The sequence below is a fragment of the Callorhinus ursinus genome, unplaced genomic scaffold (genome assembly GCF_003265705.2).
Source record: "Callorhinus ursinus isolate GAN/ISIS: 27379988/994484 unplaced genomic scaffold, GSC_fseal_2.0 scaffold26, whole genome shotgun sequence".
Taxonomy (NCBI): Eukaryota; Metazoa; Chordata; class Mammalia; order Carnivora; family Otariidae; genus Callorhinus; species Callorhinus ursinus.
The window spans coordinates 24710641-24735173 of NW_027397088.1; the positions used below are offsets into that span (position 1 = coordinate 24710641).

At 46.4% G+C, this 24533-nt stretch overlaps 1 protein-coding gene across 4 annotated transcripts in view; it reads left to right on the plus strand.

Moving 5' to 3' along the window:
• SCGN (secretagogin, EF-hand calcium binding protein) overlaps nucleotides 1-24261 on the plus strand; it is a 35242-nt gene extending 10981 nt beyond the window's left edge. For 2 of the 4 annotated variants that reach the window (XM_025891280.2, XM_073877688.1), the window contains exons 5-11: nucleotides 1038-1094; nucleotides 1735-1812; nucleotides 10721-10776; nucleotides 15555-15600; nucleotides 15867-15926; nucleotides 17430-17498; nucleotides 23718-24261. In XM_025891280.2, coding sequence (XP_025747065.1) covers nucleotides 1038-1094; nucleotides 1735-1812; nucleotides 10721-10776; nucleotides 15555-15600; nucleotides 15867-15926; nucleotides 17430-17498; nucleotides 23718-23846 — 495 coding nt within the window. In that variant the 3' untranslated portion in view covers nucleotides 23847-24261. The remainder of the gene's footprint in view (nucleotides 1-1037; nucleotides 1095-1734; nucleotides 1813-10720; nucleotides 10777-15554; nucleotides 15601-15866; nucleotides 15927-17429; nucleotides 17499-23717) is intronic. The other 2 variants (XM_073877689.1, XM_073877690.1) reach the window with 2 other exon arrangements.
• The last annotated feature ends 272 nt before the right edge of the window (nucleotides 24262-24533 follow it).

Consider the following 24533-nt stretch of genomic DNA (forward strand, 5'->3'; position numbering starts at 1 on the left):
ACCGGGGCCTAGAATTAAGGTCCCTGCAGTGGGAGACTCAGCTAACCCATTCTACATTTACAGAAAATCTGTCAGTTAAAAAAAAAAAAAAACCTTAGGAGCGCCTGGGTGGCTGAGTCGGTTAAGCGTCTGCCTTCAGCTCAGGTCACGATCCCAGGGTCCTGGGATCGAGCCCCGCATCGGGCTCCCCGCTCAGCGTTGAGCCTGATTCTCCCTCTCCCTCTGGCTGCCGCTTGCCCTGCTTGTGCTCTCTCTCTCTCTCTCTCTCTCTGTCAAATTAATTAATTAATTAATTAAAAATAAAAACCCTTAGTGCTACTTTTTCTTTTTAAGATTTTTTTATAGTAGGCTCTACACTGAGCATGGAGCCCCAAGCAGGGCTTGAACTCACAACCCCGAGATCAAGACTTGAGCTGAGACCAAGAGTCGGATGTTTAACTGAATGAGCCACCCAGGCGCCCCTACTTTTTGATTCTGTACCGTAGTTGGAAAACTCGCCAACCCGTGAGGCTTATACGTGGAATAATCCGAGGTGGTCCAAATCACATCAATTATTAGAGAAAGCAGTTCAGTGTCTCTAAAAGTGTTCGGTTGTTCTGTCTTCCAGTTTGGTAATCGTATCTTCAGCGGAATGAATGCTGCCCTTAAACCCTAAAACCAACGAAATGCTTGTCTTGTCTCTGGGAATTCCCCAGGATGTTTTATTCCCTTTACCCAGAGCCAAGGCCACACAGGGAAGATTCCTTAGGGCCTTCCGAAAGCCCAGTTTATTTTGGAGGGGTTCACCCTTTCACTAAGGGTTTTAGTTTTAGGCAGGTGCCTCAATTTGACAACCCCCACCTTTGCCTGGGCCCCAGGATTTGCCTCCTGTCCACCTTGTGTGCAACCTCCTGATGAAGCTGCAGGCTACATTCTCAGCGTCAGCGCACGGACCCGGGACAGACTCCGGTGTCGGTCCTGCGTGACCTCCCTGGGTGTGTGCTTGTTTACATGGCTGATGGATTTATAAATGGATGCCTGGCTTTCGTGTGTTTCAGATTTGGCGCAAATACGATGCAGACAGCAGTGGCTTTGTTTCAGCTGCTGAGCTGCGGGTACGTGTCGCTAGGGGCTCTCGCTGGGGGGAGGGGCTGGTTCGTCGCCGGGAATTTGTTTTTGTTTTTTTTTAGATTTATTTATTGATTTATTTGAGAGAGAGAGAGAGAGAATGAGAGAGAGAGCACATGAGAAGGGGGAGGGTCAGAGGGAGAAGCAGACTCCCTGCCGAGCAGGGAGCCAGATGTGGGACTCGATCCCGGGACTCCAGGATCGTGACCTGAGCCGAAGGTAGTCGCTCAACCAACTGAGCCACCCAGGCGCCCCCGTCGCTGGGAATTTGATGTATGTGGATCGTGAATTTCATTTCTGTGGGCCCAAAAACATGGATTTGAATGTGTTACTTAAAAAAAATGTATTTGTGTTTAAATGGTTTAGAAAGTACAGGTGTTATTGCTCTCTCTTGGAAAGACACATAATTGAGGATTTTTGACACTTTCCGTGCCTGGAGCTATTCTCTGGGTTCTGTGAGCTCCCTTTAAGCAGGGGCAGCCTTCCCCATTCTTGGATTTATGGCTTGCTAAAAGCATTTTATTTTCTCTGTAAAAAAAAAAAAAAAAAAAAATGAACCACAATCCTTGAAGTAAGGCCTCCCGAGATCTTCCCATATAAGATGTGGCTCTTCTCTTGGTGTCACAGAACTTCCTCCGAGACCTCTTCCTCCACCATGAAAAGGCCATTTCTGAGGCTAAGCTGGAAGAATATACTGGCACCATGGTAAGTAACTGAGCGATGGCATCTCCACAGGGCAGCTTCCCCCTTCCCCCTCGGGGTCCAGAGACAGAGGCGCAGAGTAAGTGCCCCAGTGAACCTCCGCAGACCAAGTGAATGCAAGAGAAAACCTCAACTCTCAAAACACTGGCTAAAATTGAGCCACTTTAGCCCCTCTCTGGGGCTGAGGCTGCATGTATTGGAAGGTGGGAAGTGGTTCACCCATCCTTGGGAGACCAGAAGTCCAGTCAACATCAGGTTACTAGGCACCAGGCCAATGAGCTCAATCCTACTGGAAGTCACATAGAAAAGGGTAAACATGGATAATCAGAAACCTAGACAACCAGGACCAAACACATGGGAGCCGCTTCTTGGCACAGTGGATGATTGTATTCATTTAGTGTGTTGATTTAAAGTGGCGGAGAGTCAGATAGATGGGAGATGTGTGTCCCCCCCACTGCCACGTCTTAGCTATGACCTTGGGAGATTGTCAAGCCTCTCAATTTTACTTATTTCATCTGTAAAATGGGGGGTTAATAGGACCCTATTATGGAAAGGGCAAAGGGAGTTGATGCAGAGGAAGCACTGGGCAAGTGTCTGGGACATGAGACATGTTAGCTCTTATCGTGGTGCTTGCTATGGTCCTTGTCATTATTTTGCTTGCCCCTGGCAGCATCCGTGTGCTGAATGACCCTGAGATTATTTAGGTGTCAAAGCTCCCTGAAAAATGGTGGTGTGGGAGAAGATGCCTCTGGCGACTGCGTCCTCACCTTCAGTTTCAGCTAGGAACATGGTATATCTCTCCTGGTTCCCATCAACAGCCTGGGTCCTCTGCCTTTCATGTCCTATGAGCCCCTCCCTGTCCCCAGATGCGCGCTCCATTCCAATCCAACTCTGTAGGTGGTTTCTCAGTTAATAAGCAAGGAAATGGCTGTTGAAGCCTTAATTACTTGCAGGATTGTTACATCTATTATATGAGGCATTCTTGACCAGATTGACGTTGCTCAACTTCCTGGTGCACAGTCAGGAGCACGTACCACCGGGAAGAGGTCGTGAATTCCCATAAAATGTGTGCCACTAGGTTGATCTACTGAGGGCTTTACGTGATGTTTCCAAATATGGTGTTGTTTCTGATGACTTCTCGGCAGGGTTGGCATTGTTCGTGCTATTTCATGCTATATATCTGATGCTGGAGGCTTAGAAAGGGTAAGTGACAGAGTCAAAAGTTGAATTCTTTTTTTTTTTTAAGAATTTATTTATTTGAGAGATTGAAAGAGCCTGAGCAGGGGGAGGGGCAGAGGGAGAGGGAGAAGCAGGCTCCCTGCTGAACAGGGAGCCCAATGCGGGGCTCAATCCCAGGACCCTGGAATCATGACCTGAGCCGAAGGTTGACGCTTAACCGACTGAGCCACCCAGGTGCCCCGCCAAGTTGAATTCTTAAATGCACTTCAAAGATCGGGTAACTGGGAAAGTTAAGTTACCAGACCAAAGGCCCCAGTTAAACTGGAAGCTGAGCGCTCTTGGTTTTCAGCCCCGGCCCCTCCCGCTGCTCACTCCGCACTCCGGGTACCCAAATGCTGCCCCCAGTCATGGGCGTCTGGGGCAAGGTGTTCTTGACCATGAGGACTTGTAAATGGCCCAGACAAGAGAAGCCCATGCCAAGGACAGAATCAAACCCCAGGCCAGGATCTCAATGAAAGAAATAATTCGGCTTCTTGCTCTGTGGTGTTTGAGGTCCCGAGTCAACACGTACTCGGCTCTGAAGGGTGAAGTGGGAAGCCCCTCGAAGCAGGAAGCAGTTTCCCAGTACGGGGAGGTCTCTGGGTTTTTCCCACTGGATTTCCAGTGGAAACCGCCAGCCAAATAAAGACTATGAAAGGGACGATGTCACTGTAACTGCCTGGGACAGAGAAAGACAAGCGGATCATGTTTCCAGCTGAGCACTTTTCCAACCTTGAATTCACACCATGTCAGCACTGCTGTTACCTCGATTTTATTCACTTAAAAAACATGCACTACACGATGAAATACTCTCACTTAGGATCTCCAGCATGCTTCTAGTATTTCTTTGGTTACCTTTGATTCTGAGGGGCTTCCCTTGGGCTCCAATGCTAAACCGCCTCTTTCTCACTTCTTTTTGTTTGTTTAAAGATTTATTTATTTATTTATTGGACACACAGACACACACACACACACAGAGAGAGAGAGAGAGAGAGCACAAGCAGAGGGAGGGGGGCAGAGGCAGAGGGAGAAGCAGGATCCCCACTGAGCAAGGAGCCTCATGAGGGACTCGATCCCGGGACCCTGGGATCACGACCTGAGCTCAGGGCAGATGCTTCACCGACTGAGCCACCCAGGCACCCCTCTTCCTCACTTCTTAACATGGCTCAACTCTTTTTTCCCTCCTTTTTTTCTCCTGGTTCCTGCTTGTCCTTCAAGATTCAGTTAGACACCATCTTGCCCTAGAAAACCTTCCAGAAACTTTCTTCTGTAGTGGATGCAGGTGCCTCTCCTCTGTGCGCCCGGACTACCATGTGCACATCGCTGACGTGCCCATCACGGTCATCGGTTTGACCCATCCCACAACTACCCACTACCTGCTATGCCCCGGGCACCCCTCTGGTCGCCGGGTACTCAGTAGTGAGCACAACAGACAAAGGGGAGACTGACAATAACCAGAAACATAATAAATAATAAATTAGATTGCATGACAGAAGGTAACGAGTGTCACAGAAAAAATGTAAAGGTAGAGTAGGACGAAGACTGGCCACGCCGGCGAGGTGGCGAGGGTGAGGGCCTGGGGAGGTGGGCGGGGGGGCTCGGGGAAGGACCAGCAGCAGGCCCGGAGCCCCTGGGGCAGCCGTGTGCCCGGCATCTTCAAGGACAGGAAGACAGCCCCGGGATCGGGGCGGGGTAAGCGAAGGCGCCACTCACCAGAGGCAGGACCGTGCAGGGCTTCTTAGGATTCAGCAGGATTCCTGACGAGTCAGCCTGGAGTCAAGAACAATGCTGACACCACTTGTTTATGGATCTAGTTCCTTCCCAGCCAGTGACTCTTCCAGCGCAAGAGCAGCGGCGTATCTCTGAGTTCCCTGCCCTCCCGTGGGCCTGGGCACACAGTAGGCTACTTAATGCAAATTGTCAGAATTGAATGGCAAGCTACCTAATTAATAGCCAGCTAAAATAAGAAACCGTGAGGACAAAAGCAAAGTTTGCCCTTGGGACTGTCCTGCCTCCCTGGCCGGTGTTCCTTGAGCCCCTCCACCCCCATGATGGCTCTCGATCCCCCTTGGGCAGGTGCCTTGTAGATCATAGATTGCACAGGTCCAACCTTCCTCAAGCTGTGCTTCATGTTCTGAGATTCTCCCTTTCCCCCCTCTTTTTAACCCAAATCCTCTGGGGCCGAGCCAGGAGAGCCTGGAAGTGCTGAGCTTGATCCTTTATGGCTCTCACTGGGGTCCTGCCCCATGCTGAGGACAAGAGGGATGAGGGATAGGAAACCAGGCACCAGGAGCGGGGGTGAGAGCAGGAGGATGCGCAGGAAGCAGAGCAGAGCAAATCTGAACAGACAATCCCAGCAGGACAGGCCGGCGACACATCCCTGTGGATTCAGAATCCACATCACCAGGTTCCTTAAGTTGAGACACACATGTTTTCTGGGCTGGGGAGTAGATTCTCAAAGAGACCAACATATCTTCCCTCACCAAAACCCTCACTCCCTTCATGCTTTTTTCTTCCAGGTCAGAATACCATCTAGTAAACTAGGTCACTCAAAGATGTGAGTTCATTCATTCAACAAATATTTAGGGAGAACTTACCAAGGCAGATATGGTCCCTGATCGTATGGAATCTTCCAATTAGGAAAAATTTGGTAAAGGAGGGAAAGAGCAAAAATTCCCTCTGGTCGCTCCCGTACATCCCCACTGTGCTGGTCATTGTCATAGACCTTCCACCTACAAGTTGAGTTCAATTTTACCTTTGGTCCCTAAATACAGCAATCTTATCTTGAGATCCCGTTTTCCTGACCTTTCAAAAATCAGGCAGATCATAAGGAAGCCACAATTCTAGAGCTTCCTCAAAAGCAGGACAAGAGAAGGTAGGTAGATGGACAGAGTTCACGTTGAGTTGTTTTAAGATGCCTCCTCCCCTGAGGACATGTGATGTTTTCACTGCAACATAACAAGACTTTATTCCAGTCCTGAGTACTTGACTCGTAATAATTGTGCAAAGCATTTTTCAAACATTGCATTTGATTCTCTCAACAACCTCATAAAAATAAGTTATTTCTTAGCCCTCGTTTTATAAATTAAAAAAACTGAGAATTACAGACTTTAACAGGTCAAATACAGGAAGGATGGAGTGGAAATGCATACCCAAATCTATCTCCAAAGCCTGCATTTTCCACCACAATACCCATGTCTGAAAGTTTAAATACTAAGTCATTAAAAAGAAAACTTTCAAAAGAGGAAAAGTAAAGCTCTGTTGAGGGATCAAGAAGAGATGACAATTCCTCTGAAGAAAGTGAAGAGCAAGGTGAGGACAAAGCCCCGTTAAGAATTAAGAATTAAGAATTCTCTTAATGTTTTTAAAGATGAGATAATACAGGAGCTCGAGCTCTCAAGCCACACCAGAATTTATTGCCTAGGAAGATGGATTTTTCGCCTTGCGAATCATCCCAAGAACTGACATCTTATTCAACACAAAATAGGAAACGGATGGAAGACAATGGAGAAGGAGAAAGGGTTCTACAAAATCACTCTGGGGAAGAGTCAGCGCTGATAAGCTGGGGCAGGAGGCGGGGAAGAAGGGATAACTGTGCCTTCAGAGAGTCCCCAGGGGTCATCTCATTCAAACGACCCATCATAAGGGACAGGAAGGGCCATGGAGACTCGTGGGCTGCTCGCCAAGCCAACACTCGGCTGGAAAGATTCTGCACATCACGCATCAGTCCGGCAACCCTGGTCGCCCAGAGTGCTTCTCTGTACCGCCTTTAGGTTTCAATCTTCAACCTCAGGCTGGCCACTACTCCCCTTGGGATGCCCGGGGCTGAAGAAGATCCGGCAACATGCAATTTTTGATGCCTCTTGGCTCGCATCCGGAAGCCGAGAATCCTGTGAATTAGCTGAGGGGGATCCGAGTGGTCTCACCCAACTTTTGAGTATCTGAGTTGAGAACCGTCCATGGACCAAGACTGTCCTGTTATTGGGTGTCTGTTTTGTTGTCCAAGCCTGTGGTTCTTCTGCTTCTGTGTGCTGCGCAGAAGCACTCATTTTGATCCAAACTGTCCTGTGGGGAGAGGCTCATGATCAGTCAAATCCAAGTGGGCCCTCACAGGTTCTTTACACCTTGAGGTGATAAGCAAGTGTTGAGGAATCCGGTAAGAGAGTTTCCACCCCGAGACCTAGTCTAACCAGAAGACTGGATGACTTTAATGAGATTATGGCCAGTCTATTTCAGTGGCCTTCCTTAAATTCAGAGGCGGCTTATATATAGTTTTCCAATGAACATATTTGGGACCTGGATGATAGTTTTTTTTTTTTTTTAAAGACTTTTTACATTTTCCTAGTGACTTGTGGGTGAACGAACTTTCAGAAACTCAATATTCTCCAAAGAGATTTAGAACTTTCGTCTAACTAAGTGATACACCAAGTGTGAACCTTAGTCTAATTGATACACCAAGTGTGAACCTTAGTGTAACTAAGTGATACACCAAGTGTGAACCTTGGTTTAAGTGATATACCAAGTGTGAACCTTAGTCTAACTAAGTGATACACCAAGTGTGAAGCCACCTCACGGCTGCTTTAACGGCTTTCTCTGAGCAATGGGTACAGTGGGAGCAGCTCTGCCTTACAGATCTGGTTCTGGGGTTTCACATCAAATGCTTTACTTAGGAAATGTAACCTGCTAAATGAATTCAAATAGACCCAGATAAGGATCGGCACGTTTGAAAGCTGTCTGCAACCTGAACAATGAATGAGTCACAGCAGAGCACTGAATCATAAGCGAAAAGTCGAGGTCTGCAGATCTAACCTTCTTCTAACTCCTAATTAACGTTCTGGACAAGGAAGGAAACAGCCTATTAACAAAATCCAATTAGGACATCTAATTGAGAGGGGCTGCCAGTACCTGGCAGGGGGAAAGATTGGCTGTCTGAATAGCATATTATCAGGTAATGTTGAACTTTTAAAAACATAAGCTAATGCATGTGGGAGATGTTAAGTTCACGCACCTAATTAGAGTGTGGAACTTGAACTCTTGAAATGTGCAAATTAAAATCTGAAACTATGGCAGACAGAGAGACATGTGAGGTTAAGCTTGTCCCATCCTCTACCCTGGTCCCAGCCCTTGTCCTTCAGGCCTGGATGGAAGTCGCTGGCTTCTGAGCTGCTTCCTTCCATAGATGGAGACACTCAAATCTCTGATCCGGGCTGATGGGAAACATGCTTGGGCTCCATCTCAAGAGCTCTTCCCTCCTGTGCTGGTGACCTCAGCCAGCCTCACGACTTGAAATACCAGCTAATGGTGATGACCCTCAGTCCACAGCTCCGACTCAGACCACTTTGCTGAACCTCTTAAGTGAACCAAGTAGCCCATTTTCTGATGGATAGAAGCATGATTTACCACATTGGTGTTCAGTTCTTCCTCAAGCCAATTTTGAGCAAAGGGCATTTTCCCCTTTGAGTAATTTGCACAGCAATGGAGATGGGCCCACATTTTTCGAGATGAGTTACTACTTGCTTAAAGCTCAAGATCATCTAGCTCTCTATTAAAATAGAACCTTTTATAATGATGGTGTCACGGGAAATAACTCATGGCTCAGTCTCCAGCAAAATGCGTTGCTCTCGGGTTTTTACTGGATATAGAATTTATGTTTAAGGGGCGTGATTGGATGTGTGATATTATCCGAGTGTATAAATATATAACCTGTGTTTTAATAGATTCTGTAATATACATTTTTGATGCTAAAGTTTTAGGGAAATGGACTTTCAAATTCATTCCAAATATTAAAAAGAAACTGGATTTAGGGAGTGAGGCAGGATGGACAGATATGTTTTTTAGTGCAAAGATCTGTTAGACATACTCTCAGATTTTCTCATTCCCTCTTTTCCCCTGTATAGCCTCTTCCTACAAATATGTTTAGAGATACTCTGCTGCACTACAATGTTGTGAAGTCACAAATTCACTCAGTAACGATGACTCAAATATGCCATGAAATGTCTCTCCTCCACCTTGCCTAATCTGGTCTTCCTGATTTTAACTTTGAATCCTATCTTGAATAAAGCCTCGTCTGATCTAATAATTTAAATAGTCTCTTTGGATAATGCTAAATCTTTCCACAAAAGGAGGAGCTTGGCCTCTTTGATTTCTCAGTCATCTTCGCCCAACCCAGAGTCTTCTGCAAAAATGGCGTCAAGGAGGGGCACCTGGGTGGCTCAGTCGGTGAAGCGTCTGCCTTCAGCTCAGGTCATGATCCCAGGGTCCTGGGACTGAGCCCCGAGTAGGGCTCCCTGCTCCGCGGGGAGTCGGCTTCTTCATCTCCCTCTGTCTCTCCACTGCTCCTCCCACCCCTCATGTGCTGTCTCTCTCTCAAATAAATAAATAAAATCTTTAAAAAAAAATGGCATCGAGGAGAGAAAAATGGCTTTGGGCCCTAATGGTGGAGGTGGGAAGCCGATGTCCCTGGGCACAAAGCTCTGACTCCTCTGGTCTCCAGGACGATGCTTCTTGGTCACTCAGTTGCTGCCTTGCTGGTATTCACAGCTAAAGTCTGTGATGAGCTCATAACCCACGCTCTTAGCTCTGGCTAGCCCATTGGGACATATAGGTCAATCCATCACCCATCCTTTACCTCTTGCTGGATGCAGGCCACGAATTCTCTACCACAGCTGTAACAGAGTCCACATGTTCTCACCACACGGCAGACTAGTAAATCAAGAGGCACGATGCTGGGGGAAGGAAAGCAACTTTATTCAGAAAGCCAGCAAACCAAGGAGGTGGCAGATTGTGGTCCCCAAGAGCATCTTTCCTCAGCATGAAATGCGGGCTTCTTTTATTTTAGAAGGAGGTTGGCGTCAAGAGGTGACTGATATCTGTAGATGTTCAGGAGCCCACAGGGGTCCAAGGAAGGTTATGAAAACTTTCTGTCCCTGGTTACTTGGTCTTTGCATACAGGAATCCGGTCATGGTGTCCCTGTAAATCTTAGCGTTGTGATTTCTGTACGTACTTCCTTCTCTCCTTGGGTGAAGTGGCTTTCAGGGAAAGAGTGGATTTTGCACATCTCAGCTGTAGCAAGCCTACGTGCAGGGCTCCATGGAGGTCTGTCAGCCATACGTCGAAGCAGCAAGGGAAACAGAGGCAACATGGAGTCAGACATGCTAAGTGTCTCCCTATGACACATCCTCTTTCCAGCCTGAGGCTCCGGGGTCCACTCCCGCCCTCAGTTCCAGCATCGCCTCATCCCATCACAGCCAGCCCCATGGCAAGTCCACTGGTTCTCAACCCAGCATCCAAATTCCTGGGTGCTCAGAGTGTCTCGGGGAGGCTGAACCACAGCAACTCCTTCCTCATTAGTGCCTCCTCCCTCTAGAACCCCTTTCCAGCAGAGTTAGGTCACACACCTGTCCACTGGACACCCCTGTCTCTGCCTGTCTCCCTCTTCCTTCTTACAATCCTCGAGGCCTAGAGAGGCAGGCTTTCCCCCTCTATCCCGTTCTCCTCAACGCCTTCAGCCTTCAGTGGAAAAGTGGTGTTTCTCCTGTGCTCGGCAGGGAGTACCCTGTGACATGACGTAGCCTCAGGCGGTTTAGACAACCGTGGAGTCGGAATGGCAAAATGGCAAAGTGCTTTGGTAACTTTCAAAGTGAACTCCTGTTACAAGTACTTCTTACAGTCCTGTCCCCTTCTGCATTCCAGATGAAGATCTTTGACAAAAATAAGGATGGCCGTTTGGATCTTAATGACTTGGCAAGGTGAGTAGCCTGAGAATGGTGTCACAGACTCAGACATACCGTCGTGGGGGTTCCACGACGCACACACTTCCCTTTGAAAGGCAGAGGTCAAGGCTTGCCTGAAGAAGAGGCTCATCTGGCCAAATAAACAGCGGTTGTTTAGAATCTTCTGGGGGTGACAGATGCCTTTGTAAAGATAATAAAAACTGCCCCCCAAATGCACAATACACAAAGTTTTCATAAAATTTTATAGGTGGGTCGTGGGCCAGCCCTGCCTTCAAAGGCCAGACGTTCCTGGTCTCACATAAGGACCCCATGAAAATATAAGTCTGGAATCTCCTTCACTGGCTCTGGGAAAGCTGAGCAGTTAGTTCAGGACAGGGGACGACTGTGCTGTCTGCTTTTTCGGTGTTGAAGTAAACTCCATGGGCACCCAGCACCCGAGGGCCAGAGTGGGGAAGGGGAGGGGTGACAGCAGAAGTGGCCCAGTGCCTGGAAAAGTGCTGTAAGGCCGGTGTTGTGACATGATGGTCATGTCAGCACATCGTCTCAGGACTGGCTGACCCCAAGATGACCTGTGATTGTCACAGAAAGGAAAAAAAAAATCAGCGGATCCAGAATACATGGGTATAGCCCAGAAGGGGGAGCAGTGACGATCTCAGGGGCCTGCGGATGGGGTGGATGGAGTGGTAGTGTGGACAGGGACGGGGGTGGCAGTTACAGGCTGCAGGGCACAAGCAGGTGTGGCTGGAAGACAGGGAGTCCACGGACTGAGGGTGATTTTCAGTGACAGAGAGTTAACTGGGCAATGTCATAAGCAGATGTGAACTTGAGTTCAGAATCACAAAGCCCTGTACCAGCTACCTCCTCTCTTGGCAGCATCTCCGAATGGGGACACACCAAGAAGAACCTCTCCTTAGTGATTGCCAGGACATCGTCCCCAACACTCCGTAGGGTCTTCTATTCTGAGCCTCATCCTCCTTGGTTACTTTCCCCAGGACCTTTGTCCAAAATTTGGCCACTTTGTTGGAGAAAAGGCACGGAGAGACCAGCCAGACCAGAGGGGGACGAGAGTGTTTCTCCTAAAGGTTGAGGACTGAGGGGTCTCCGCCCTGTGGCCCTTGTAGATTTGTCCCCTGGGTCCCACTCACTTCTCACAGTTCTTTTGGCCAACTGAGGCAAGCGTTCCTCTCAAGCAGAGGTCAGTCTAGCTACTCTGAGAGCTGTGTGAGAGCCAGTCCTAACGGGATTACCCAAACACCTAAAAGATTCACTCAAAACATGGCATCTGGATGAAAACAAGAGCATTTAACTTCATTGCTCCCCTCGCCAAAAACACCCACCCACCTGACTCAAGGCACTTCTCAGAGGCAGCGAGTCCAGCAGCCCCGAGCGCCTCCTGGAGGCTGGAGTGTGCCACTGCCGTAAACTGCTCTCTACCCAATCGTCAATGACACTTTTACTCCTCAAATAAAATCCACAGATAATATAATCTACCTGCGAGCATAATGCTAAAGCAGTTAGTATAATGCACAAACTATAACACATAAAGGGGAAATAAAGGAGAACAGGTAATAATAAAATAAGGTGTATTTCAGTGCATAGGTGGGTAGATGGAACCACAGGGAAGACATAAGGGAGGGGTTGTTGCTTACATCGTGGTGTGGAATTACTGTGAATATGTCAGTTCAGATGTTGACTGATACAAATGTGGCCTTTTGGCAACTCATGTGTCAGGAACTCAGTTGCTGTTGATACAATTTTATAAACAACAAATAAGTCTTGATCGCATTCCAAAGGAAACAAAGTGCAGTCATCCCTCAATTTACATGACTCACTATACTATATGGATAATCGACACAATTAGCAAATTATGTACACCTTGAGAAAAATGCCCTGGATTTTTATGTAAATAGGAATTCAGTTCTCGGTTCAAATATAATTATAAGCAGGATTTTTGCACACATGAGTGGTCCCCTGGACATTCCACAGGATGATTCCCCATTCTGTGGAACTTTCCATGCAATGCAGGACATCTAGCACCCCCAGTCCCCATCTACGGAGGTCATGTCCCCTCTGTCACTGTGATTACCAAAAGGCCTCCCTGCAAGCTAGCCAAACGTCCCCCACTGGGGGCCTACCCAGAAGGTAGGAAGTATGCCTTAGTCTCTTCAATAGCTTCTCTCCTAGTGGAGTGTTATGTATAGAGGAGAATTCAATCAGTAGTTGCGGACTGAAGGAAGAATTGACTTCTTACTGAACAGAGATGCAAAGTGACAAAACAGTTACTATCTTCTTTCAAAACCAATTTGATACGGAATTTGACAGTGACAACGAGGGTAGGTGGATTAAAGATGTCCATGTCTGAATTCCCAGAACCACTGAACATTTTATGTTATGTGGCAAGATGCATGAAGGCTGCAGAGAGCATTGTAAGTTGCTCACTGACAGACCTTACAGAAATTAGTCTGGATTGTCCAGGTCGGCCCAAGGACAAGGGTCCTTTAAATGTGGAAGAAGGAAGCAGAGGGTCGGGCTTTGAAGGCTTTGAGGTGGAGAAACGGGCCGTGAGCCAAAGGATGCAGGCAGCTTCTAGAAGCTGGAAAAGGCAAGGAAACTGATTCTCCCCTGGAGCCTCCAGAAAGAAACAGCCCCATGGACACCTCAGTTTTAGCCTGGTGAAATCTGCTTCAGACTCTGATTTCCAGTGTTGTAAGATACTCATTTGTGCTTTGAAGCCACCACATCTGAGCTCATTCGTCACAGCAGCAATAGGGAAATAACTGAATGACTTAAAGGTCTTAAAACATTTATACACGGGACTCCTCTCTCTATTCCCAGCTCTAGAATGCAGCTGTCTTGCTCCACATACAAGCGCCTCTCAAGTACATGTCCTCTCGCTGGTAATATGATTTAGGCTGCTTGGTGCCAACCAAGAGATAGGACAGATTCCTCGTGGAGTTCCAGGGTATTCTACCCTTTACTTGGCTCAGATTAATTCTTTACCCTGGGCATCCAGAAGAGCAGAATTTTCCAAATTGCTATGTGATACTTTTTCTGCCTTTCTCTATGTTGTGAATGCGTGATTATGAGTGCAACATAAATCCAATGCTTTAGTCTTTTGAAACAGACTGTATTCTATTAAATGCAATTGTAATTAAGCAGGAAGTATGAAAATACATTTGTTTTCCAAAAAATAAACCTGTATTTTTTTTATTGCTTATCATTTATGTATTATAACATTTACTCTTATAAAGGGTACAATTCGGTATACTTTAGTCTATTCATAAGGCTGTTCAACCATCACCACTGCCCAATTCTAGAACATTTTTATTGTGCCAGAAAAACGCCCCATACCCATCAGGAATCACTCTCTCCTTCCCTTACCTACCAACCCCTGATAACCACTAATCTACTTTCTGTTTCTATGGATCTGCTTATTCTGGGTATTTCATATAAATGGCATCATACAATACGTGGCCTTTCATGTCTGGCTGAGGTTCTTTATTTCTTCATGTGGACTGAAGCAACTGTCTCATGTTCTTTTCATTTCAGCTCGAAGAATCCCTTTAGTATTTCTTATGGGTCACATTTATTGTTGATAGTTGTTATCTTTTTGCTTAATGACTTTTTCTAACTAATCCTGTAAAATCTTTATCTTTGTCATATGTGGACACTGAAGTCCCTGCTTGGTTGCTGAATGGTTAGTTAATGATTGGGCAGAGACTCCTTGTATGTCTCCCAATGTTTGTTGAGGGGCCCTGTGTACGGGTTGGGGCACATCTTCTACATGCAACCAGGAAGTTTACAATTCTGCTTAGGCTTAACTTTTATTTATTTATGAGAGCGAGAGACGGAGCATGAGCAGGGGTGAGGGGCAGAGGGGGAGGGAGAGGGAGAAGCAGACTGCCTGCAGACTCCCCGCTGGGCACGGAGCCTGGCTCCATGCAAGACTCCATCCCAAGACCTTGAGATCATGACCTGAGCCAAGGTCAGACACTTAACTGACAGAGCCACCCAGGCGCCCCTGTTTAACCAAACTCTTACCCACCACTGCGGTAGGCTGTTATCTTAAGTGATTGCTTTTCATTGTTTTTGACAAGTGCTCCCAGATAAAAGCCTTTTCCACTAGGTGAGTTCAAAATCAGGTCAAATAAGTGCATCTTGCAAGTGGGGTCATTCAGAGAACATCAGAGAAGTCAAATAACGGCAATTCTTTGGGAGTTAGGTTTTGAAAGGGCTCCAGCTCTGTTCTGCTCACTACAGCAGCTGTTAGAACGTTCATTTTCCCTGGGACTATGGGCTCTTCATTTTCAAAGATACCATGTTGCTGAGGGGGTTGGAGGGATGAAGCAAGTTAAAAAGCCACAAAATCCACTGTTCTTACCCAGATTTAGTCATTTTTCCAAAATAAACACTCCCCAGATTTCTGTAAGACTTGAATTTCTAGAATTCTGAAAAAGTTATTTTGACTTTTTTTTTTTTTTTTTTTGCCAGTCTTCTCATTGCTGTTATGGAGGAGAGAGTTTTCATAAGCCCTTCCTTTGCCATTTTCCACCAAGACGACTTTTTAAAAGTCCCTCTATGGTGACTACTAATCCCTATGAAAGTCTTTCCCAATTAATTTTTTAATTTGTTCTTACAGTATAGAAATTCCCATTTTTCAAGCACTCACCCTCTTCTGCAGAATGATCTGGAAATTGCCTGCCCTTTCCTCATGCCAGAGTTATGGATCTGCTTGCCTTTGAGAGCTGACAGATCATAACGTAAATTACTTTCTTTTCTTCTTTTCCATTTAGGATTTTGGCTCTTCAGGAAAACTTCCTTCTCCAATTTAAAATGGATGTAAGTAGTGACATTTCTCTAGGTGGGCTTGTGTCATTCATGTCTCTCCATAAATTCGAGAGGCAGGGAAGAAAGGAAGGCATCTGTTCGTCTCACTGTGATTTATCCAGAGACCAGCAAGGTTCACTGCTGGAATCAAGGGATTAAGGGTCATTGACTTAAAAAAAAAATCATAAAAGTTTATAAAAGTTGTCTATGACCCTGGAAGAATTGTACATCGGAAGCGTCCCAATGCTGGAGTGACATACTGTTTTCTCCACACACAGGCTTGTTCCACTGAAGAAAGAAAGAGGGACTTTGAGAAAATCTTCGCCCACTATGATGTTGTAAGTGTGTCTCTTTGGGTTGTGCTGGCTACTTTTAGGGAGCAAGCTTGTTTAGCCCCTATGTGGGGTCATTCTACCCACAGACCCTGAACTGATAACGATGAATAGCAATCCCACATGTATGCTGCTATTGTCATACCCTCAGCTTCTCCATGTGAACTTCTGAAAACTACATTAAAATGGACAAAGGAGAATTTATGGTTGAGAAGGGAATAAAATCATGTTTCTTTTCCCTCTGGCTCTAAACTGGGAGAAAGTTTCTCTTTCTTGATCTCCGTCTAGAAAAGTATGCTTGAAAACAAAAGCAGACAATCAGGTTAAAAACCACATCCAACCCAAAGAAATAGAGGCAAAACGAGCCCTGGTCGACATAAAAACTACTTTTCTTGTAGGATTGATTGATTATATGGTCCTGCTTCAGAGAGGAGAAAATAATAATTCTAAAGCACAAAGTATGGTAAGGAGATTGCATTTCTTGAAGACGAGGTACGGTAATGCAAGAAGGAAGAATAATGAGGAAGTTAGGAAAAGTCAAAAGAGATGCTGTCCTGAAACTCACCAGACTGGGCATTTGAGTGTGTCACATTCTGAGCAGAAAGGAGCATCACCTGGGAGAGGCAGCTCAGCAAAGGGTTGCTGTGTGACCCATCGCCTGTGTTTGAATCATGCCTCGTTAGCCACGTGACCTTGGGCAGATTCCTTAACTTCCCTGAGCCTCGTTTCCCTTACCTGTAAAGTTAGGGTAAGTAGCCGAGGATAATAATAATAATACCTACCCCATGGAATTGGTGTGAGAATTCAGTGATTTCATGTGTGTAAAGCTCTTAGAAGGGTGCCTGGCAGGTAGTGTTCAGTAAATACACTAATTTTTTTTAAAAAATAGACTTTTTAAAATGATACGTTAAAGGTTCAGGGTGAAGAAAACTTGAAAAGATGGATGGATGAGTTGTCATGACTGACACTTTAGAGAAGAAACTGAAATATTTTAATATGTATCGCATTTTATAGACATTCTTATAGAATGAGTAGGAAAAAAATAAGGGTTTGTGTACAGACCAAATAATAATTCTAACATACTCACTCAATCTAGTCACTCCTGACCTAAAACTTTAATAATCATCAAGTCCTTGCTAAATCATAAAGCACAATAAAAAAAATGTCAGCCTATATCCTTCCAAGGACCAATACGATGTGCAAATAACGCTTGTCTGTACTGAAGTTCGGTATTTGGGAAGCAAACGAGGTCGGTATATATCATGTTAATGAGATTCGCAAGAGCCAAGGAACTCCCATTTGTTTATGTGGGGGTCATTACGTACAATTAATTATTGTCATGTCTGTGGAACATTCACTTTCTGCACAGAGAACCTCACGGCAACGTGCCATTTCCGAACCTCTTTGCAACCACAGAAGAATACTGATTTGCACAATTCGCCTAATTTATTCTTTAGCTTTCTGACTTAAGAAAATGATGTTTGACTGACAGGCTCTTGTCTATTTCAGAGTAGAACGGGAGCTCTGGAAGGCCCGGAAGTGGACGGGTTTGTCAAGGACATGATGGAGCTTGTCCAGGTGATTTCACGGGGCCGTAGAGATTTCGCTCCTCGAGGGTCAGGGATGCCATTGTGACTGATTCCACTGTTTACTTCTGAGAATCCGTGGGGCTGATGATTAATGCCAGAGACTAAATCTAGGGACACAGTCGACTGAACAATTACTGAGCCTCTGGGAGAACTGACACGTCTCCCTTTCTCTCTTCAGATCATTTTGAGCTTTAATTAAGTGACCCCATAGCAGCTTCTTGTTTCCATCCTATAAAACCCTCTCTTTTAACAGAAGAGCACAGTTCTGCTTATTTTTTGGTTACAGAAAGGCCTTTCTACCCCTGGAGTTGGTTATTAGAAAACCCAAAACTTTTAATTTAAATTTCATGAAATAAATCCCATATTTGAGATTCTTTTTTCCCCCCCTGAGGGGCTGCTTTAACACCTGACCTAAAATCCTGGTTACTTATCTATCAAGACATTGCTGCGATTCGAAGCAATAGGATTTTGATTATAATCTAGATCACAGAGAGGTTTTAGGTCGTGTACACGGTTTAAAACAAGCGATCTCCTTTGAGATCCTGGTGCACTGTAGTAACTGGCTGCCTGATCTGGTTAAGCAGACACTTGGCAACTCTTCCTTTTCTCTGGAACTGTCTAGCCACCGAATTTAGCGCATTCATATCCTTAGAGATTTTTTGAGGTGTATACAGGACACGATGACTCCGTCCCGATTGGCCCAAATGGCAACAAATTAGAGTAGCAATTGTTAACTGGTTTTAGAATCCCAGACCTGCTTGAAAACCTGATTAAAACTCTGGAGTTTGGGGGGCACGTGGGGGGGTTCGGTCGGTTAAGTGTCTACTCCTGATTTCAGCTCAGGTCATGATCCTGGGGTCATGAGATCGAGCCCCGTGTCAGGCTCTGCACTAAGCATGGAGCCTGCTTGGGATTCTCTCTCTCCCTCTGCCTCTGCCCCTTCTCTCCCGTCCCTGCTGGAGCACTCTCTCTCCCTCTCTTTCTCTAACAACAACAACAACAACAAAACTATGGAGTTTTGCAGCAGAAAACGTCCCCCCAATTTACCAGTTTTTGCACAAATCTCCAGGAAGTTCACATTCTGTGACTGAGCAGGCATGGACGAGATTTTTTTCCTGACCGCGGGTCAGGATGACTTTGGTGTGGTCTTTGCCTCCTCACTTGTGTTGTTCCCATCCCAACTGGTCCCCTGCCTCTTCTTTGGTTCCTTCACGGGTGCCCCTGTTGGAGACTCCACCAGCATCTGTGCAGCGGATGGGTCCAGGTGTGGTAGTGCCTTCCGCATTGATTGCTAAAGGAAAGTCCCACTGTATTTACTATCTATTTCATGCCAGAATGATTTCTGTAATAGAAACTGAGCAATTATCTAGGGGATATTAAAATCACATGGCGGTAGGCTTGGCCAAACTGCAGTTTTAGTTTGCCTTTGATAGAAAGCATGGGATGGGGGGCGCTGCTTCTCAGAGCAGCGTGTGGCCTCCTCCGAGCCATGGAGCTCGGGCCGACGACTGCCCAAGTCCACAGCCCAGGGTGCTGCGCATACCTCCAGACCCTTTCAGTTGTCACTGAGCTTAGCAATGGCTTCCACAAGTTACTGGGAGATAGGGAAGGAAAACCTAAACCAGCCACAGAATAGAGAAAACATTTTCCCAGAGGAAATTAAAGAGAAGGGGAAAATTCTAGGCCATCCAAAAACATGCGTTTGCCTCACTCTTTGATAGATTTGTATCACCTCCATGGGAAACCAGAGGACCCCCCCCCATCACTCTCGTCCTTGCCCCTCTATTTCGGTGGGGCTTCTGGCCCAACAAAAAGGTACTTCTCAATATAAGTACCAGCCAAGTGAAGTGAGCCGGTTTCCAAGGACTGAGTGAGGCCGGGCTCAGTAGTAGAAAAGCAGTTGACCAGGGCTGGTTTATTGAGCTAAAAAGTATTACAAAGTAGTTAATTATTTTTTTTTAAAGATTTTATTTATTTATTTGAGAGAGAGAATGAGATAGAGAGAGAGAGCATGAGATGGGGGAGGGTCCAAGGGAGAAGCAGACACCCTGCTGAGCAGGGAGCCCGATGCGGGACTCGATCCCGGGACTCCAGGATCATGACCTGAGCCGAAGGCAGTCGCTTAACCAACTGAGCCACCCAGGCGCCCACAAAGTAGTTAATTATTAACATTCTCCTCTGAAGCCAGATCACTGAGGTGCAAACCTGTATTGGATCTTTCCCAGTCTTCGGGATTGCTTAAAAAACGATTCACCATATAATTTGAAGGATGTTGTCAAGGGAAAATCTTTGAGTAAATTCTGATATTCCTCAGGTTCATAAACTACAGTCCTCTCCTGTGACTTTTTCATTTTCATTTCATTAGAAAGGACGATGGGACAAGTCAACAAACCAATATCTGGAATTATTTTTTAAGATTTTATTTATTTATGTGAGAGAGAGGGAGAAAGCACAAGCGGTGGTGGGGGGAGGGGGAGAGGGAGAAGCCTGACACAGGGCTGGATCCCAGGACCCTGACTTCATGACCTGAGGCAAAGGCAGACCCTTAACTGACTGAGCCACCCAGGTGCCCCTGGAATTTATTTTAAAAGCAATTATCAGAGCATGTCATGAGGTCAGCAGGGAGCTGGCTCAGTTTCTCAGTGGAGAGTCCTGGTCAGGATCCCTGATGTTTGCAATAATGACCCTGAAATAAACTTACTTTATAGCCTTTCATTCCTGTACAACTATGGATGATACATATGTTGAATCTGTATTAATAAGATTATCTGGTTACCAGAACATCCCTTTCCCTGATCTCTGGAAAATGGCATCCAAGGCTGTCCTCTGTCAGTATGTTGAGATCAGACAAAATAATTTCTGCACAATTTTTATAATTTCTGCACAAAGAGTCTGTAGGCCCCTTGGCACAGCATGAAAATCAACATGAGAATCTACGGCTTAAAGTAGAAAGTAGTAAGGCAAGACATTTAAGATGCCCAGCACCCCACACCAAGGAGTAGAACTGTGGATGGTAATGTGGGAAGCCAAACAGATGGGGTATCAGCGATGCCCAGGACGTCTGCCTGGAAGCGAAGAGAGTTCCTGCTCCCAGGCTCCCCAAAATTCATTCTTTTTCCTGCTAGACACCGCTTCTGCTTTCCTCTGTTGTTGACAAGGAGATGATTAGCAAGAGGGGACGATACTTAACCTAAAGGATCGGATCTAATATGTGATCCTCCAAGGAGCTGCTAGCCCTTAGCATGCATGTTACTGTTTCTTTTCATTTTTTAAATTATAAAAATGATGCATACATCATAGAGAAATTTGAAAGTAGAGGAAAGAAAAGACAGAAGAGTACTCTCTAACCTCGAGTAGACCTGCTATTAGCGGACTTTGTTTCTGGGTATATTCTGCATAGGTGAACTCCACTGATAAACATTTCCCGGGTACGGTCATTGTGTTAGTGCCCGTATAAGATTTTACCTGTGGTTAGATATCCCTTACCTACACATTCCTCTTTTGCTAGTAATTTATTTATTTTTTAAATTTTATTTATTTATTTATTTTTAAGTAATCTCTACACCCAATGTGGGGCTCCTCTCTTGCTGGTAATTTAGACTGTTTACCAGGTTTGTGACTCCAAGTAAAGGCAGGGCCTTGGGGTCTTGTCGCTGACTCTAGCATGGAGACTTGGGGAATGCTGGTAATGACTTATCTGGGGAGAAGCTTTGGATATTTGCTTTCGCTGTTTTAGGAGAGGTGGAACGTACAGAAAAGGAAGGGCACATGACGAAAACATGAACACTGCGTTTGGAGACTCCATGGATGTAATTGAGCACTTAGCACGGGCAAGCACAAGGAGACATATCCAGCCCCAAAGGTTCCCCTAGTTCCAGAATTCAAGTGGGGGTAGATAAGCATTTTTCAGCCAGCTACCCCAGATCCACTCTCACACTTTCCCATGAGATGGATAAGAAATAAGAAATGCATTTTTGCACGGGCGGCTATGATATAGTGTACTGTTAAAGAGATGTGCTTTGGGGCCTGCCTGCCCGAGTTTATATCTGGTTCTGACGTGTACCAGCTGTGCGACAGTGGGAAGGTTAATTAACCTCTCTGTGCTTTAGTTTTCTCATCTGTCAATTAAAAGTTGATAGTAGATACAACCTCATCAGGTTGTTCTGAAGATTAGAATTAATTTGTGTAAAACCCTTAGATCTGGGACCTGTGTGCACATATAGTGGTGACTTGTTATTAAAACTGAGGCCCCCAGTGATCTCAGGTGATTGGTCTTCCATGATCCAAACATCATTGAACAGTGGCATTTAGGTCTCCTGACTCCCAGTGAGTTGTCAAACATTAAAAGCATAACTCTGAAGGTCCAAAGAAACTTCCCTTACATACACTCACACTCATACCCTCCTTCCAACACACACTCACACACCCACAAAATAAGGAAATAATTCCTTTTGCAGGAAACAAATTAAAAAAAAAAAAAAGAAAAGCTTAAACTAGCTTAAATGAGGTAAATTCACTGGCAAGTTAATTCATGCTAATGTGTAAATGACTACCACCTGAGTCTTTTCTCAGCATGGGAATTTGCTAAGAGGATCCTGAGGCAGAATGCCACTAACTGGACAAAGGATGCGGCAGGAGTGGTTGAGGATGCTGATAACCCAAGTTTCCCACTTTGCAATTGTACAAGAAATGGACTCCCGATATGGAGCCATGGAGCGTAGCTTGCTGTTGTCAGGACTTCTAAGCCATTTCCTGGACCACACCTATACCTGCCCGTCGGACACCCAAGGAAGTATCCTGGGTAAGCCCCGACAAGGAAGACGGACTGACGGTGTGTTGCACTTCAGCCTCTTAGTCTAATCACTGACGGACCCTCCATCAGAGAGTGCCGTTGGCCGCAGATTCATGTCCCCTGCAATCTTGGCCCACGTTGGAGGTTACTGTTGCTGTGCTGTCTAGCTCCCAGGTCCTGTTGCTCTCTGCCCTCCATCCTTCCCTCCGTGAAAACCTGGGATCACAGATAGACTTGGTGTCACTCATCTATCCTGTGGGACAGTGCAGATTAGCTCGTCTTAATTCAGCTGTCTAGTTGAAGAATGAAAGGTTTTGTTTCCTACTCAAGGTTTTTGGAGATTTCTTCGGCAGCAAGGTAGCCCCGGGTTGGGCTGGGTGACGGGGAGAGCTTCCCTGGCTCCTAAAGCCAAACCCTGCACACAGCTTCCTCCTCTGCTCGCTGGTGAGACTAGCCCAGTAATCAAGGGGTTTGGAATCTGATGAGCTGGGTTTTCTCTCTCTGTGGACATGGGCTTTTTCATCTAGACCCCGAGCCTTCACACTGCCGGTCAGACCACCGCCGCTCCAGCACAACGGTGTGAACTGAGGGGATGAGAGCACTTACTTCATTGGAGGCAGAAGACTCAGGATCAGAAATGCTGTTGAAATTCCCTAGCTTGGTAGGACGGTTCAGCTCTGAGCGACCGTGTCCTAATCTGTGAGCCTGGGTTACCCCAAGGTTATCGTGAGCATTAAATGAAGCAGCCCGTGGAGAATCACTCAGTTCATGCAATTGCTCACTTCTGCAGGCCTTTTGAGTTTGATATTCTTTTCCCAACTGGTGCATATCACGGTTCCTTCTTAGCCCCTAAAATATCCCTTGGAATAAATCCAACATCTGCAGCTCAGGGACATACTGTTCTAGTTCGATTTTCATTCATTATAACCCTTTTTAAAATTAGAGGCACGTGGGGCGCCTGGGTGGCTTAGTCGGTTAAGCGTCTGCCTTTGGCTCAGGTCATGATCCCAGGGTCCTGGGATCGAGCCCTGCATCGGGCTCCCTGCTTGGTGGGGAGTCTGCTTCTCCCTCTCCCTCTGCTCGGACTCTCTCTCAAATAAATTAATAAAATATTAAAATAAAATAAAATTAGAGGCACAAAAACCTCCCACAGGGAGAGAGTAAAATGGGTCGTCTCTGTGGGTCTGTGTGGCAAGGCAGGATCTGTAGCGACAATCCCCTGCTCCGAGGCAAAATATCTTTATCACGACGAGGAGCTGGAATCACGGGGCACGGCCTGTTCCCACGGAGCCCCCCCCTCAGCAGGCAGGGGGTCCCTGCATGTAGTGAGCATGGGGCGGGGCGGGGCGGGGCTGGCACAAAAGGCTGGGGCCACCACTGGCTGACCCACTGACGTGTGATCTTCGCTGTCCTCAGCCCAGCATCAGCGGATTGGAACTTGATAAGTTCCGGGAGATTCTTTTGCGCCACTGCGATGTGAACAAGGATGGAAAAATTCAGAAGTCCGAGCTGGCTTTGTGTCTTGGGCTGAAAATCAATCCCTAATCCCCAGAACGCTTTGCCTTTTGCTCTTTGGATGTTTCTGTGCTCCGGCTGCTTAAGCTATCTGTGCTTTGCTGTTGGGACACGTGGGCAGACTTCCTAACAACCCCGGGCGGTATCCTTGGGCTGGGGGCAGGGGTAGGGGGCGAGGGCCTTCTTGCTAAGGGCATGGTGTTCTCCCGCCTCGCTGAAAGCACCCCCCCCATGCAGTACCCGTGTTATCCATCCTCCCCCCACCCTGGGCTTTCCCGTCCCCCCCACAGAATCAGCGAGCCCCCTGGATCTGCTCTGCTTGCCCTCCCTCAGTCACCAGGGCGGCGGGGAGCAGAGTCCATCTGTCTGTGCTCCCTTGTAGGCGAGTCTGGCGTCTGTGGCAATCCTGTGACCTCTACAAATCGATTTTGTCATGGAAATAAACCTGTAGCTGGAAACTAAGACACGCTGGTCCTTGTTTTTGTGTTGTGATCTTTGCATGTTCTGCCGGGTGGTTCTCTGACTTGGGGTGGGTGTGATGAGGACGGAGACAGGCAAGATCCGAATGGATTTCACACCTGCTTTCTTCCAGAGTTCGCAGAAGCCCTGGTCGGTGACTTTGCCAATAATCCCTTTGTATTCATTGCATGGAGACCAGAACACTCAGTGTGGGCTGGGTTTTACTCTTAAGTGCTCTGTAATCTCACATGGTCAGGA